This window comes from Eptatretus burgeri, chromosome 14, assembly GCF_056783735.1.
Source record: "Eptatretus burgeri isolate ZD-2024b chromosome 14, Ebu_testis_v1, whole genome shotgun sequence".
Classification (NCBI taxonomy): domain Eukaryota; kingdom Metazoa; phylum Chordata; class Myxini; order Myxiniformes; family Myxinidae; genus Eptatretus; species Eptatretus burgeri.
The window spans coordinates 34711064-34729271 of record NC_140974.1 but is presented as its reverse complement, the minus strand read 5'-3'; the positions used below and the strand labels follow the sequence as shown (position 1 = coordinate 34729271).

General features: G+C 43.4%; 1 protein-coding gene across 3 annotated transcripts in view; it reads right to left on the bottom strand.

Moving 5' to 3' along the window:
- The window catches only part of LOC147012952 (uncharacterized), a 571074-nt gene that overhangs the window by 325022 nt on the left and 227844 nt on the right, over positions 1 to 18208 (bottom strand). For 2 of the 3 annotated variants that reach the window (XM_085854308.1, XM_085854309.1), the window contains exons 5-9: positions 10676 to 10804; positions 10307 to 10393; positions 8549 to 8662; positions 762 to 923; positions 468 to 527 (exon numbers count right to left, since the gene is read on the bottom strand). In XM_085854308.1, the coding sequence (XP_085710434.1) occupies positions 468 to 527; positions 762 to 923; positions 8549 to 8662; positions 10307 to 10393; positions 10676 to 10804 (552 nt within the window). The remainder of the gene's footprint in view (positions 1 to 467; positions 528 to 761; positions 924 to 8548; positions 8663 to 10306; positions 10394 to 10675; positions 10805 to 18208) is intronic. The other variant, XM_085854310.1, reaches the window with a different exon arrangement.

Here is an 18208-nt window from a genome sequence, read left to right as displayed (position 1 = left end):
GAGGAGATTTGTGGAAAGGAGAAGGATGGGGTGGGGTACACGGAGTAAACAAGATGGACACTGCAGGGACTTTCAGGTCCTTACACTACAAGGACTTTCAGGAAGGAAAGCAGAGAATTTGAACAAATCCAAGTCAAATTAGAATATGGGACGTTTGTAACAAAATTGTACTTTGGGAAAGGTTTAACAATATTACCCTGCAAGTCTACAATTCCATAAACCATAAAAATGTGTCCTCCATTCTCAATGGTTATCTGATTATTGTGCATTCTCCATATCACGAATGTATGATAATGCCACACTAACGTATCATAACCGTGAAATAAAGACAATGTTTCACCAGAAATGGTTGTGAATTCAAAATGGCTGAACAGTTGAGGAATTAACGTTCACAGTACACAGATCTCACTGCTAGGAATGACAATACTTGTGCACCTGCATTTCTGAACTAAACCATCGTCACTCACAGGCTCGATCATGGCCGCTTCACCCTTTTGCCCTTTCTCGCCCTTCGAGCCACCAAAGCCCTGCAGGAAAGAATTGAAACAAATGATGAACAATGGGAGAAGCGCAAGATTGTCACATGACTGCACAGCAAGAAGGAAGCTACCCAATAAACAAAGGGACTTAAGTACAAACAAAAATTGAACTCGCACCAAAGCAACTTCATATTTGAAGCACTTGACAACACCTTTCCAAGCACCTGACAAACAATTTACTCCAAAAACAAATTATGAGCCCACAAGGAAGAATGAGCCTACCATGTCACGATCCCGTTCAGCAGGTAACTGTGGCCTCGTGCCACCTTTGGAGCCAAAGTCATAGTTTGAGTAGTAGTCATAAAGGGATGGGTCATAGTCTGGGCCATTGAAGCCACCTCCAAAGTATTCCTGGTGGAACCTATCTCCTTTTGTGGATCCTTCCTGTGAAACAAAATAATTGAAAGAAGTCAAGGTAGTCTCACTGGAATTGCCACATCACCATTGGATTGAACCAAATGTTACAGCCGTGGGTCCATTCTGGTTGCTCGGGTCGAGTCCCACAGGTCGTTTCAAAATGACTGCAACCGCCAGCTAAGTCCACAGCCCCAAGCAAGTTTCTGGGCCTGTTTGTCACAATACACTGCATGTGAGGTTGCAGAATTAACCAGGGGCCACACCGATAAATGCCCATGACCAATCTAATTTGGCCGAGCAAACCTTTATTTAGCCACGACCACGGTTCAAAGTGGTTTGAACCACTTTACCAAAAACTGAAACCAGCCTAAAACACCAAACGAAGCAGCCATAACAGACAGAATTTACCCTGAGACCAAATGTATTCAATAAGAACAAATGGCATGGGGGAAGGAGACAACAAGCAATCACAGATAATTAATAAATGACGCAACCAACTTTCAACATTTTAATATACACCAGGATATAAAGTGTGACATTCAGGATGTTAAGGCAATTTGTATTTCACACACACTCATGACAAAATAAAGAATGAATGCCAGATTGAGAAATGTTATATAGATAAATGCATTGTGTGTTGTAGAAATGTCGCTTTTGAGAAGCAATGTTGTTAATGGCACAAAGACAACTCATTCAAATCAAGTATCCTCACCAGAGCTGAAATGTTGTAATAATAGTTTTCTGATTGTGTAAGGTAAAAGGTAAAGCATGGCAAAGGTACGCACCTGCAGCTCAGCAAAAAATATATTCAAAATTCATTTGTGCTTACTCACCCAAACTTCCTGCATGTTTTATTCCCTCGACCTCTTGCAATTTATCAAATTGATTTGTAAACTGAAAGACTGTCCTGGGCTCCACCACTCTTCCTTGCAAACGATTTCACTCATGTGCTACTTTTAGATTAAAAATCACTGACTCCGGTTCGTTCTAGCTCTCTTTTCCTCTGTTTTCAAGCTATACCGTCAAGCTGGGCTATCTAAAGTCAAAGTAACATGTCAAAGACTCTCCCTCCATCTACTCTATCAATTGTGATTTATATCTCAAATACATATTTCATATCAATCTCTTATCCAATGTAAATGGAAATATAATAACAACATAAGACCAATCACACATTTTCCGCATTATTTTCCACCTAATCTCTCACTTGTCTGATCTTTCGTCATAACAAAGACATGATAGGCCTGAAACCAAATCAAGTTGCTCGATGCTGAACCCTACCAAATGTGAATATGTATTTTCAATAATATGCATGATCAAATTTCTCATGAGATATTGCAGACATGGCCGAACCAGACTTCCATACAAAAGCAGCACAACTTTCTAAAACTCAAAATATGATGTGCCTCCTTTTTATCCTATAAAAGTAGGGGGGGACTGGAATATCTCTCCACCAGCGAGTACACATCAGCTCAGGTATGGGAGCATACGCCGGAGCAGCACGTCGCTGCATCCACTTTCCGATGGTACTCCAGGAGTCAGGTCAGAGGAGATCTACGACTTGCCACAGGTACCATGTAAACATGTATTAACCTGTTCCATGGTCAGGTTATCGGCGACTAAACCGTCTCCCCCACCAAGTTTCTTGAGAGGAGGGTGTATGATATGGACACCCAGCAGGATGAAGAACAAAACCTGTCAAAGGGCAGAGGGGCTTCTTGTGAGCCAACAGCCATCCATATCGAGTGCCCGGCTGTGACTGCGGTTGTCCTCCTGCAGTTGGGTTACTTCTTTTAGGAGGTTGGTGGCAGGATTTGCACTCCAGCCACCGTAAAACCCTCCCATTCCACAAAACATTCCAGAAGCATAAAATAAATCTGAAAACCCACTCCGTGAGAGTACCACCTGTGCAGCTTCCCTTCACAGGGCAGAGAACCGGATGAGGGGATTGCGGCAAAGTCTTCGGGACACCCAATCTTTGATGATAGGATGGAAACCACGGGGTAACATTCCTGGGTCAGATTGCGGGAGAGTGTGTTGGAGTGGTGCTGAGGTGTCGTCCACCAGAAGGTGGTCTCCTTGGGTTAACCTGAGCCGGTCAATTCGGGTGGGTGCCTGTAATTTCCGATCCCGAAGAGAGGATGATCACCTGTCTCTGTTATCATCTGAGCTAAAGAGTTTGGACATCAGTATTGCAGCACTCTCTGAGGTTCGGAGACCGGATTGCGGTGAGATTATGGTGGGTGGGTACACCTACGATTGGTCTGGTCGTTCAGATGGTTACCATACTCAGGGAGTTGCTGTAGCTGTGTCCAAGAAGCTGACTCCAACGATAATTGAGGTAACACCAGTCAACGAGCGTATTATGAGACCAAGGATTCGTCACTACTTGGGTGTCATTTCCCTGGTCTCTGTATTTGCTCCGACTGAGGCGAGTAATCTCACCGTGAAGGATGCATTCTATGCCATGCTCGAGCCTGGGCTTGATCATTGCCCCAGACGAGATACACTTCTAGTCTTGGGGAATTTCAATGCATTGACTGGAACTGATTGGGATGTTTGAGACGTGTCTTGGTCCCCATGGGTCTGGAACAGTGAATCAGAATTGCACTAAGTTCCTTGACTTTGCAAGAAGTCATGGACTTAAGGTGGCTGGTTCATGGTTTCAGCACCCTCAGGCTCAGCGCTGGACTGGGTATTCCAACGTTGGCATGGGGCAAAGGAGATTGACCATGTGCTCGTTTATGGTCACTGGAGGATGATCCAGAACTGCAGGGTGTACAGGTGAGCTCAAATCCTCAATATTGACCACCGGCTTGCTGTAACAACTCTTAAATTGTACCTTAAATCCAGGAGAATGTTACCATCCCAGCCTAGCCTGGATGTTGGCAAGCTCAAGGATGAGAGAGTAGCTAAGGAGTTTGCGAACAGGCTGAGTGGAGATTTGGGGGGTCTGGGTGCTTTGGGGGATCCTTAAGAGTTGTGCAGTGCTTTCAAGACCACCATCCTTGATGTTGCCGGTGGATGTCTTGGAACTCACCGCAGGGCAAAGAAGAATTTTCTCTCTCAAGGGACAACGGATACCATTGCCCAAAGTTGCAGGGCCAGGCTGAATGGCAGAGCTGAGCTGGACAGGGAGATGAGGCGTAAAACCGTACGTACACTCAGGGTGGACAAAGAGGCCGATGTGTGAGGAATCTGTGAGAGGGGAGAGCATCACCTGTGGTCAAGTGATTCTCCTCCTGCTTACAGAGGAATTTGTGCATTGCGTTCCTCCAAGCCCATCCATTGCTGTACTGCAGTAAGAGCAAAGGGTGGTGGGCTCTTGACAGAGGAGTCCGAAGTGAAGGCCGGCTGGGCCGGTTACTTTGAGCAGTTGTACCAGGCATATCTACAAGCTGTCGAGTTGGACATCAGGGGTGTTACAATCCACATTGCTGACCCTCCAATCAACTGTGGTCCACCTTCATTTGTGGAAACACAGGCTGTAGTGAACCGGTTGAAATGGGGTAAAGCTCCAGGGATCTGTGGCATCCATGCTGAACTTCTCAAGGCTGGTGGAAATGCTGCACTCATGTCGTTGCATGCTGTTCTGTGCTCTGCATGGAGCACAGGCATCATCCCAACTGACGGGAAGAGGGGTCTTGTTGTCCCCGTCTGGAAAGGGAAGGGTGATCGCCAAAGACCGCAACAACTACCAAGGGGTAGCGCTGCTCTCAGTGCCGGGCAAGGTGTTTGCTCGGATAATTCTCGAAAAGGTTCACCACCACTTGCTTGAGCACCAGCATCCAGAGCAGTAAGGCTTTACAAAAAAGAAGTCAACGATTGACCATATCCTTGCTCTTCGGGTCCACACCGAACGCAGATGAGAGATTCGGCAGGGGATGTTTGCAGCCTTTGTTGATCTCCATAAAACGTTTGATTCAGTGAATCGGGATGCCCTCTAGAGGATTCTTGGTCTTCGTGGCATGTCACCAAAACAGATCGATCTGATGTCTGAACTATACTCTGGTACTGAGAGTGCTCTGACCATCTCTAACTTATTTCCAGTTGTGACTGGAGTTCATCAGGGGTGTGTACTGGCCCCCATGCTTTTCATCACTTGTATGGACAGCATTCTGGGGAGGATGTCGGAGAGATCAAGCTGTGGTGCATCATTTGGGAATGTCAAGATCTCTGACCTTGATTTCACAGATAATGCAGTCATCTTTGCAGACACTCAAGATATCCTTTTGATGGCCCTTGAGGAGCTGAATGAGATTATTTGCTGGGAACTGCTGGGATTATGGGTTTCCTGGGTCAAAACTAAGATCCAGGCTTTCAATGACATCTTGGATGCTGCCTGCTATCTTGTCTGTTTGTGGTGATGATGTTGAGGTCACCAAGAGATTCACTTACCTTGGCAGTGATATTCTTGTCTCTGCTGGCTGTTACCAGAGGTCTACAGATGTCTGGGTCGGGCCTGGGGAGTCATGCATTCACTGGATCATGGGGTTTGGCATTGTCGCTACCTGTGCGGGAGGACGAAAGTCTGAGTCTTCAGGTCCTTGGAGCTTGAAGTCTTGCTCTGTGGATGTGAGACTTGGCATCTCACCAGGGATCTGAGACAGAGACTTAATTCCTTTGATACCAGGTCTCTTCAGAGAATCCTTGGCTATCGCTGGTCACACTTTGTGTCCAACAAGAAGTTGCTGAGACAGACTCAAATGAGATTTGTTACCTGCATAGTCCATGAGCGTCAGCTGCGGCTGTGTGGACATGTGGCTCATTTTCCTGACGCTGATCCTACTCTCCAGATTCTCTCAGTGAGGGAGCCTCGTGAGTGGAGGAGGCTAATGGGCCAAACACGTTCCTCGTGGATGCAGCAGATTGATAAGCATCTCAAAGAGATGGGGATGGGCCAGGCATCTGCCTGGGGGATGGCCAAATGGAGGCCCCCTGGTGTACCATCGAAAAGTGGAGGCAGCGATGCGCTGCTCTGGCACATGCTCCCATACCTGACCTGACATCCAGGGGCTTCAGTCTGGCCATCCCACAGGCAGACGCCTGGCACATCCCCATCTCCTTGAGGTGCTGATCAATCTGCTGCAACCATGAGGCATGTGGTCGGCCGATTGGACTCCTCCACTCACAAGGCTCCCTCGCTGAGAGAATCTGGTGAGCAGGGTCAGCATCAGGAAAACGAGCCACATGCCCACACAGCCGCAGCTGATGTTCACGGACTATGCAGGAAACAAATCTCATTTGAGTCTCCTTCAGCAACTGCTCTTGGACACTAAGTCTGACCAGCAATAGCCAAGGATTCTCTGAAGAGGCCTGGCACCAAAGGAATTAAGTCTCCTTCTCAGATCCCTGGTCAGAGACCAAGTCTCACATCCACAGAGCAAGACTGGAAGCGCCAACAACCTGTAGAATCGGACTTTAATCCTCCTGTACAAGTTCCGACAGCGCCACACCCCATGATCCAGTGAATCCATGATTCCACAGGCCCTACCCAGATGCCTAATGACCTGTGGCTCACAGCCAGCAGAGACATGAAAATCACTGCCAAAATAAGGAATCTCTTCTCAACATCCTCACCACAAACAGATACAGACAGATAAGCAACCAGTATGTCATTGAAAGCCTGGATCTTAATTTTGACATCGGAAACCCATAATCCCAGCGGTTCCGACTCCTCATGCAGCACCTTGAGGGCCCCCAAAAGGATCTCCAGAGTCTCTGCAAAGATGACTGCACCATCTGTGAAAAATCAAGGTCAGAGATCTTCATTTTCCCAAACAATGCACCGCAGCTTGATCTCTCTGACATCCTCCCCAGAATCCAGTCTCCCGGATTTTTAGCTGCAATTTCAGAGTTGCTACCACAAGCCTGTGGTCGGTCTTGGGGAACTCAACACTCCGGTTGAGCCTGCACTTCTGGATCATACTCCAGCGACCATTAATGAGCACATTGTCAATCTCCTTTGCCACACCATCAGCATTGGAATGCCAAGTCCAGCGATGAGCCTTTCGGCACTAAAACCATGAACCAGCCATCCTAAGTCCATGACTTCTTGCAAAGTCAGAAACTTAGTGCGATTCTGGTTCACAGTTCCAGACCCATGGGGACCAACACACGTCTTATAACCATCCATATTTGTTCCAATTGATGCATTGAAATCCCCCAAGATGAGAAGAGTATCTCGCTTGCAGCACTGATCAACCACAGACTCGAGCGTGGCATAGAATGAGTCCTTCACAGTGAGGTCACTCGCCTCATTCGGATCATATGCAGAGACTGGAGAAATGACACCCAAGGAGTGAAGAATCCTTTGTCTCATAATACACTTGTTGACCGTGTTACCTCAATTACCATTGGAATCAGCTTGTTGGACACAGCGACAGCAACTACGTGGGCATGGTAACCATCAGAGCAACCACACCAATAGCAGGTGTAACCACACGCCTTGATCTCACCACTATCCGGTCTCCGAACTGAAGAGAGTGCCGCAGTAGCGATGTTCAAACGCTTTAGCTCGGATGATAATAGAGAAAGGTGATCAACTTCTCTTTGAGATAGGACATTCCAGGCACCCACCTGAAGGGACTGCCTCAGGTTAACCCAAAGGAGACCGCCGTCTGGTGGATGACACCTCAGCACCACCTCGACACACACGACCGCAATTTGTCCCGGGAAAGTTACCCCATGGTTTTTCTCCTGTCATCAAAGAGTGGGGGTCCCTAAGGATTTGCTCCAATCCTGTCATCCAGTGAGCTGCCTTGCAGAGGACAGCAGCACAGGAGTTTTCTTGTGTTTTACGGAATGAAGAGTTTTACGGTGACCGAAGTGCAAATCCTGCCACTAACCTCCTAAAAAATGTAACCCAACTGCAGGAAAACATCTGCAGACACTGTTGGGCACGAGATATGGTTTGCCGTTGGCTCACAAGGAGCTCCTCCGCCATTTGACAGGTTTTGTTTTTAACCTGCTGGGTGTCCATATAATGCACCCTCCTCACCAGAAAACATGGTGGGGGAGACGGTTTAGTCAACGACAAACCAAATATGAAACAAGCTTGTCCATGATAGCTGTAGCAACTCACAGATCTGACCTGGCCTGACCTGATCTTGCAGCGAAGACAATCCCAAATGGTGTTAATATATGCAGCAGTATTTCCCTAACTCATACGCAGAACCGTGGTGTGAACAAATTGCAAGCAGCTGTCCCAATTTTTATTGAGAGCTTAATGAAGTCTGTTTTGCTTGGCACCATGTTGGTCATTGATGCTGCGCAATCATGCTGGTTTGCATCATGCTGCCAGCCGAATATATCAAGCATCAATTGGTCAAAACCAACTTTGACATTAATTGCTATTTTGGGTCACCATGCATGATTACATAATCACAAGGTATGAAGTCAATCCAGGGCCTTTATATCCTGTAACTACAAGTGATTTATCTTCAATTACATTTGAGTTTTATCAGTGTTTTTGGAAATATAAAAATCCCGAATTGTCTTTCCGATACCTAAGACTTCAATTTTTTAATCACAACAACTTATGCCAATGACAATATTGCAATTTCTGTGTCCTGTATATGATTGAATCCTATATATGTTCTGTATCCTCATAATCTCACAGCTATAAAGTGGAGTGGATAAGAAACACGTACCAAGATGGATTCCGCAAGAGGCGCGATTGTTCCCTGCACTGGCTCGAACATAACTGCACCGTTAGTTACCACCTCTGGTTTATCGTAGTCGTCGTAATCGTAAATATCAGAATACTGCACACGGTCAGACACATTACATCAGAGCCAATGAAACCCAGGAATTTACTTGTTATAAATGATAATGATGAATTCAGTGCTTCCATAAAATGTATAGTCATAAATAGAATATAAACATGGAGAATACATTTTCAAAAGGAAATACCAGATGTATTAGAACTACATGGATTACATGCGCATTCTAACAATCTACAAAAGATGCCACACTGAATGAGACAACAAAGCAACAATTGTACACCACTGATGGAAAAACATGGCTTATAAGACATTTATTGAAATAAACACATCCATCTCCTATCCATTTAAAGGACCAGCACATATCACCACCATTGTGCAAGATTATTAGATAAGATGAAAATCGGTTCAGAAGTGTTCATAGTGTCTGGCATTTACATCACACGTACAGACATCGGGGAGCACGGGAGGTGCATCATGTGCACATAATAGCCAGGGTTTATAAAGAGGGAAGCGTGGCATTGTTTCTGTTTGAAACAGTTTAATAGCATTTGACAAAGGTGAAATTTCCCAGGCAAGATCACTGCGAATGTAAATCCAGCTCAATCGTGGACAATTCACTGCATGATGCATAAAAATGCACCAATTGGAGAGTGAGAATGTGTGTAATGTGCTAATAGAGGGGCAACTTAGCATAACAATTGTGCATTTTGTGAGGAAAGCACCAAATCTGGCACACTAGTAGCCTATCATATTATGAACAGATTTGGATATTGGGCCATCTCAAATTCAGCCGCTGATGGCTGTGGCAGCCATTTTCACTGCCATCAAAAATTTGAGATGGCCCAATATCCAAATCTGTTTATAATATGATAGGCTACTAGTGTGCCAAATTTGGTGCTTTCCTCACAAAATGCACAATTGTTATGCTATATTTAGCTAAGTTTCCCCACTGTAAGGTAACTTCTTCACAACAGTACAGAAAGCTTCAAGGAAGTGCCAAATTTAAATATATCCTTCCCCTGCAAGAAGGAGTGAATAACCAATACGCCGACATGAAAGAGCACATGTGGATATGAACTAAAATGACCACATGATTTCTGACCGGAAGCTGATCGACTGCACCAGGATACCTCGGGGAAGCTTAGAAATAAAACGTTGTATCTGCCCCAGGTTTTGTTTGGAGTCGTGCCTGAACCACCCCACCCCAGCCGGTTTTACATCCCCAAGTGGCTCCTCTGCTTAGATCCGGGAAACGGCCTTTACACTTTCATCTAATTTCACATTAAGAATAAGAACCGGATTCAAATAACAATTTTGTACGAGTAATAACTAATTGCCTAATATTTTGTCATTAAAAGAAGCCATAACCTGAGAAAATGCAATTATATGATTCGTCGTACACAGGAAGTATGTAGGTAGAAGAATGTAGGTGTAACATGGTAAGTGCAAAATGTTTGAAGCTCTTTAAGAGCTTAAACAGTTAAAAATCCAAATTTTAGAGGAAAGGGGCAAAACAAACCCATTCTCAACGAGTAATATGCTTGGCTCCATAATAAAACAATGAAATCGGGCAAAACAAGCAATTTCTATACCAATAACATTCTTCAGGCCTCTTGTGATTGAGAGGGGAAAAAAATGAGAAAATCAAATCAAATGAAAAAGCCAAATAGTTGAGGCCCTCACATTTGGATCCAGCATTTCAGACACGAGTTTCGTATCCTCATCGTCTTTCCCAAGGAGATCTTCATAATTGTAGTCCAAGTCTTCATACTGCAGGATAGGAAGATTGTGTTACATTCCTCACCAATAATTACATTTACGTTCCTTTAGCAATTAATTTGATAATCACTAAACTATTTCGACTTCAAATTTATATCTGAGAGAATTCTGTTGAAGACCTCATGATAAATCCATGGTGGCCGAGTCATTTGTCTTGTGAACTAATTATTGCAATTATCTATGGTCCATCATAGAAATTCTGTCACCATTTCATCCACTCATGTCGCTAACGATGCAATCATTTTTTAATTGAGACAAGTTTGTGAAACTCACCTCACCATCGTAGCTGGGTTCCTGTGATTGTGTCTCTGGGAGGGTTTTATCACACTCGGGGCTGTACTTGGTGCAGTATTCATAAGCAGCGAATGGGTCGTCCACGATTAACATCTGCTGCACATCACCCTGTAAGCAACACAAGATGATCGTAGGTGTTACAAAGGCTACACAAAACATGCCGCAGACTTCTCGGTATGGATCACGAGTCGCATGATGTACACCATCCACCACATTGTGCACAACATGAACCAAGTCTCGTATAATATTACACATCAACTCCCCTGGTTGACAAGAGATGTGCCGTATGCCTCAGATTGCTTTTATGCACTGTGAGAACACACCTCTCCACATAAGACGATATAGCACACCTCCATTTCTCTATCTGACCCAAACGCTCAATGTACAGAATTAGACCAGAGAGTTGGTGTCAAAGCCACCCAGTGCTCACCTGTTTATACATTTATTGTTTTTAAAAGACTAGTCTAATAATATTCTTTATAAAGCATTGCAGTGAAGTCTGATCCAAATAATTTTAAAGCAATATATGTATTTGTATATTGTAATCACTAAACGAGTACACATATTAAATGAATGGCAAGCGTCTAGTATAAACAGGCGAGCATTGGGTGGCTTTGACACCATCTTAGGTTGAATTAAAAAAATAAAATAAAAGCATTTGTTAATTTCAACTTCACTACAACAATAGTATACCCCAATGGAACCTCCATGCCAAATATCAGCATCCTAGTACACATATTAAATGAATGGCAAGCTTCTAAAAAATAACTTGCACCAAAAACGAATGTTGATGTGCTACAAAAAAGTTAAGTTCAAAAACAGGTCAAAAATTTAAAACATTTGAAATTATTTTTTAATTTCAACTTCACTACACCAAAAGTATACCCCAAAGGAACCTCCATGCCAAATATCAGCATCCTAGTACACATATTAAATGAATGGCAAGCTTCTAAATAACTTGCAGCAAAAACTTTAACATTTTCACACTCACGCTCAAGCTGGGGGTATCGCTATAGCCTAAAGCTCTCTGTTCTTCCAACAGGCGAGCTAAAAAACGTTTCTGAAGGTCACGTGCCATTTATTTAGATTTTCACACACAAAAAGGGTGCTATTTTTCCCCCCTAAAATGGATCTCATAACCTCCATAGCAACATATAATCCCCCTCTCATAATATCTCCAGAATTTTCCTTGTACATACAATGAAAATTTTAAATCGATTGAGTAATTGCATCATGATTATGAAGACATTTTAGTTTTTTCGAAGTAGTTTCAGAGTTATCACTTCATTAGGATTTTAGAGGCTACCAGCATGAAATGGGTTGCACTTTCAATCAAAAAATACCCGAGGATCCTTAGCATGCAGGAGTAAATGCTCTAACCTGGGTTAGCTGGCTTAACCTTCCGTGTGAAGACAACCAAAGAGACAAATAAAATATTACAAGGTTTTCGAAAATGAAGAAACACCTTCCCGAAAACTTGCACTCATTATTTCAGGAATTTAAGATCTACACATTTGGTTCCAGCTCACACCATCTGTACTCCCAATCGAGCCAAATTTCAGACAGCTTGGATAACTATCCATTGGAACAAGACCTGGCCAGAGAACATTCGAGTCTGGCTATTAACTTACAACATTGGCCTGCAAAACGAAACAAGAAGGTAAAACGCCAACAAAACTGGCTCCGAGTCAAGGCTGGAGTATTACACAGTAGTGTTTGCCAAAGGACACAAGCATTTCACTACTAAGGGAGGTAACAATGGAAGGTAAGCCCATAGGCCGTTTAATGATGGTCACTCATTATGGCACAACAGGATTGTTCAAAAATAGGTCAAAAGATGAACTAAATCAAAAAGAAAGATCCATACTATATCAACCTAAACTGGCATTCCTTTACCGCTATGTAAGTTGAATGATAGATATGTTGAAAATGTTCTGGTATATGAGACACAATTAATCCAAGAAATTCCAAAATACTTTTTAAAAAAAAGATAATATGGTTCTCAAGAAAATATTAACTGAATTTTTTTTTTGAAGCCCCCTAACTTGGTGAAGTAGCAAGGCATATATTGAGTCCCATCACAGCAAATGCTGCATGACCAAACCAATGAAACTTCAATGCAGGAGGCCAAAAGGCCCATCAAGCCTGTGCAATAGTTGACCACCTATGGTTGTTTGTCCATACTCTATCCTTTATAAATGCTGAGTGTCAATTAAGGAACCAGCAAGTACCATAATTAAAGCTTTGGTCCGACTCGGTCGGGGGTCGAACAGCTGACCTCCAAGACTCAGAGTGAACACTTTCAAACAATCAATCAATCAAAACAACATGTATTTTCCTTCAAGAAAAACAACAGGTATAAAAAAGACATTTAAATAACTGAAGGAGGCTCATTCCAAAAAGCAAGCTTTTATCGGGAACGCCCTTACACGAGTGGAAAAAAAAATAATTCATATCAAATTACACAAGTAATAAAAACATTGTTAAAAATGCAAAAGGATGTTGGGATGTTACTCCAAAAAGTATGTAAAGAAGGTAGGGATGGTCACCAGAAATGATCTTGTGAAACCATCACTACATCTTTCTTTGAATAATGGTTGTCCTTCGAAAAGACAAAGTTATATCGATTATGCAAATATCATGAAATTAGCTCAAACATGGACATCAAAATGTGAAAACTTTTGCAGGCCATTGAAGGTCATTGCATTGAAAATACACAAATTTGTTTTGGATATACATTGAATACTCCTCCACCACCCTCCTCACATCTATTTTTCTATACGAATGAATAATAGGGAATCTGCTCTAATCTGTTGGTATCTTTAAGCCATGTCACAGAGCCACCAATAACATTAAATTTGAAGTTCAGAAGATTTAGAAAATCAACAATAGAATCAATATTCTTTTGAATACTTCTCATATTAAAGTAAACGATGAAAAAAATACTGTGACGGTTTTGGAAACGTACCCCAGGGGAAGAGCATATGTACATGGACATGTAGGCAACCCGTGGATGAGTTATTTCAATAGTCTGTGTGTAGGTAGACCTTCGACCCCTTGTCTAAAGGTTAGGGGTGGCATGCGTTGAGGTTAGTTTGTGTTTTCCCAGTGTAATGTCTTCCCTCCCCACTTTGCTCCTTTCAAACATTCTTTAAATACCCCATTGGTTAGTCTCTTCCCCCCCCCCCTCCCACTCAATTCAACAATACCTCCTTCACCCCATCGGTCCATTCCAACAATCCCCCCTCTGCCTTTCTCAATCAACCAAAAATCCCCTTCACCAAACCTCGTTTCAAAAGTCCCTCCTACACAACATCGGTCTTACCTTCAACCACGCAGCCGGTCGGTCTTCCCTCAGTTTGCTCGTGGTCATTAATCCTTCAGGCCGATCGGATTACCTTCACCGCATCAGACTTTGTCCCTTCTCACATGCATGGCACGAAGTGCAACACTTTTCCAATACATAATAAAATGTGGCACATCGCCCATGCTTGATACAGTGGCGTACAGTACAGAAGACGTTTTGCATGCAGGGAAGGCGAGAGGGCACCTGCGGTGTTTTTTGCGTGCCAACGGTGTGGTGGAAGCTGTGTTGAAATTCTCTCAGAAACAGTGGCAGTTTCCCACAAGCTGCATCATGGACCCACCCACATCAGATATGGAACAATGAGAGAAAGGCTCACACGAGATGAGATGGGAGAAAGCCATGTCTTCTGAGGAGAAAGGACATTAGAGCTGGTCCTCGTCCGTGTCCTAAAAGCTTGTCAGGAGATCCAGTGAGGAGGAATAAGCCCAGGGTGTTTACAGGGAGTGCAACCTCAAAGCTTGCCCTGTGAACAGTACTGTATAAAAAGCCTAGAACACGACTTGGTTCATTTGGAGAAGATACGCGGAGCTGAAGCAGCTTGAGGGGATGGAACACACCAGAAACAGCTTTCTTGTGAACTTTCCTCTGGAGGAAATAGAGATCATTGCTGTTGGCATACCGGGGACGCCTTAGAGTCAGAGAGGAATTTGCCTAATTGAGCTGCTGTCATGGCAGCACGAAACAGAAAGGCGTTTGTGCGTGAGCTGCTTGCCCCAAGTCACATTTGCCACGGCGGCCGTGGGGTCTCCAAAATCTACGGCCACGAGCAATTATATGGCGGCCGCAGTATTTCCACGGTCACACAATGTAGCAGTCACATATGTTTTTATTTTTGGGGGAGCCGCACGGCGTATTTAGAAGTTGTGGAGACCGAAAACGTGGGGGTGCCGTACGGTCTTTGATTTGATGTCGCACGTTGACCTTAGGGCGTTCCTGCGGCGGCCATAGAATTTTCAAGGCAGACGCAAGGTGCCCGCAAGGTGACCGCAGGGGGACCGCAGGGGGGCCCTAAGGCGAATGTGCGGCCAGACGGACGGTAATGAGTGTGTACATACACCATTTCTTTTTTACTGAAATAAAAATATAACAGTTCGGAATATACCAGTACGTGGTGCCCCCAGAATCCGAATTGAATTTGTTCCAGGAGGTTGTTCGGATTGCAGAAAGTTCGATTCCCAAACTATTTTCCCAATAAGAATTAATGGAGTGAATTAATCTGTTCCTGGACCCCAAGAAAACCCACTTTCAAGACACTTTAAACTGAAATTCCCCATGTTTAAGGTAAAATAAGATGAGTAAATGACCTTTGGTGGCGGTGTATTGTATGTAAACTGGTACAATCACCACATCCAAAGGTCCACACAGGCTCGTGCTCCGGCCTGGGTTCCGATCGCTCGTGCACTCTGCGAGCGCTGCCCTCGGGGCAGCTCATCAAACATGATGCCCGCAGAACCACAATCACTTTCATCAAACGCATCGGGCTGAGGTAATCATGGATATTCCAAATTACAACTGGTTTTGCTGTGAAATTAAATCCTTGCCCGACAGTCCGTCACACCACGTGATCGGATTGCTTTTTTGTTATTAATGAAAACACAAGATGAGTAAAAAAAAACAAAAAACACAAACCAAGGTGAAAACACGAGGTAAAGTATCGATCGACACACGAGAGATGCTTTCACGAGGACTTCCACCGACGAACTGAATGAACAAAGAGCAAAGATCCGGGTCGAACAGGTGGGGGAGACACGTGAACAAACATGAACGCTTCGTTGTGTTCGGTTTTTTTAAATGTATTAGGTTTTTAGGGCCAAATTCATTTTTCATTGATAAGAGACTATGGCAGCCGCACGAATAACGCAAGCCCACCGTACGCCCTACGTACGGTCGACGTGGAACACAACTACGTCACAACTATGGCATGTCGAATTGCTACAGCCAACGTAGAAATGAAAAAGTTATAACTCCGCGTTATAATTCCACAGCGACCCCTACGGCCTGTAAAAGATAGCCAAACGGCGTAGGGCCACCCTGAGGCCACCGCAGAAACTCTGTGGCCGCCGTACGTATCTGTCAATTCAGAGGGCGTATGGCCGCTGTATCCTCGCCGTAGAGCAAATGTGACTTAGGCCTTCGCAAAGTTTCCATAGGAGAAAGCAGCATGTTCGGAGGTGGTCGAAGAGTTGGTTATTTTGAACACTTTCATTCTGAATACTTAGTTATTCGCAAACCTTCTGAAAAGTTCATCATCCCATTGAAAAGTTAATCCCCCCCCCACCCATTGAAAAGTTAATTCCCCCCCCCCATTGAAAAGTTAATCCCCCATTGAAAAGTTAATCAGCCCATTGATAAATTAATTACCCCATTGAAAAATTAATCACCCATTGAAAAGTTAATCAACCCATTGAAAAGTCAATCACCCCATTGAGAAGTTAATTGTGGAAAAATTTACTGTACTAATCATCACCACAGAAGTGATATTACACAATAACTATGACACTGAGTTAAGTGATGAAGTCTTAAATTAAACCATTCCTTAAACAAGGGATACCTGTATTATAAGTGATAACAGAACCACTGAACATTGATTGAAACAACTTTGTTTCCTCTGAAGCTTTGCTTTTTAGAAACATCAGCAACATAAATCTGCATATTCTGATATCAAATAGATTACAGCTGAAAGAGAGAAACAAATAATATAAAACACAATTTTATCACTTCCTAACAACAGTCATTTCTTCATCCAAAAAAAAAAGTTTCAATAGCAAAAAAAAAAAAGCATTAAATTGTATGGGAAATTAACTTCCTGTACAATAGTAACAATTCCACATTGTGGCCATTCATTCGAATAGTTGCTCTTCATGTCAGAAGGCAATATCGATCAAAATATATTAAATTCACAATATCAGGATCTGTTAACATTCCTGTCTTAATATTTAGATAAATCAACAAAAACACCTATGGCATGAGAATTATTTTCAAATTGATCATGAATAGAACCTTGCTATTCAAATCAAATGTCCTTATCAATGAAAGAGCAAACAGAACATCAATCGACATACTTCTGCCACAGTGACTGATTCATTCCCTTTTCTCGATATATGAGGAACAACTCTGTCGATGAGATAGATTCTCGTTGATTTATCATGCTGTTTGCAGAGGGTGTAGACTGCAGATGGTCTTCTCGAGGACATACCGCATCGCCTTGAGATGTGATGAGAGATCTGGTCAAAGGATAAATGAGGACTGGGTTTTCGTTGATCACTCTCCAGTTTTGAAGGTTGATAAAACAGCATCACGATCATACATCTAAGCGAACCTGATGATCATAGGGTCTGTATGAGGTTTCCTGGGCAGTCGATGTATGTTGATCAGCATCATGGATCTCGCTTGCTTCATGGTGTCCATGAATCCGAGCTTTATGGTGGCATCACAGACCATGGTAGCAGCAGTCTCCGGCGGCTTGGTCGGCAGTCCGTACATGAGCAGGTTTAGCTTACCGTCATGTTATTGGCATTCATTAACTTTGCCTCACTTTCCTTGCTCTTCTTGACCGTTCCAGGTATGGTCACATCCTCCAGCTTTGCCAGTCGGTCCAAGTAGTCTATTACCGTTTCCAGAAGCTCCAGCGCAGTAATATTTGTTACTTGAATTTACTGCTGCACAATACCAACATATAAAATTCATTACCTCGAGTTTCTGCAGCATCTTCTTTGCAAAATTATCGAAGTCACTTTGAAAGGCCATGAGTGCCTACTGGGTAGCATTGTCCTGCACTCCTCTCAACATGATGTTCTTGGTATTCCTTAACACTAGTTCCTTGTAATTTCTTAATGATAAGGCTGTTTCTCATTGCATGAGATGTGCCTTTCTTACGACTCATGTGTTAAATAGGAGATTCAAGCATATTTAGTATGATGCAGCTGGATTAACTCAAAAGTTGGACATCATAAATGAGGCATGGCATCCTTCTTAATCGGTGACGCATCCCCATGTGTCTCAACTTTCCTGAACTCTAACCATCACATCACCAAGTGAGAGTGAGTAATTATACAACAGTACCTCATATTCGAAGGATGTAATCAGGTGATGTACACAGTATTTCAGAAAGAGCGTTAAATATCAGCAACAAGATTAACATCCAA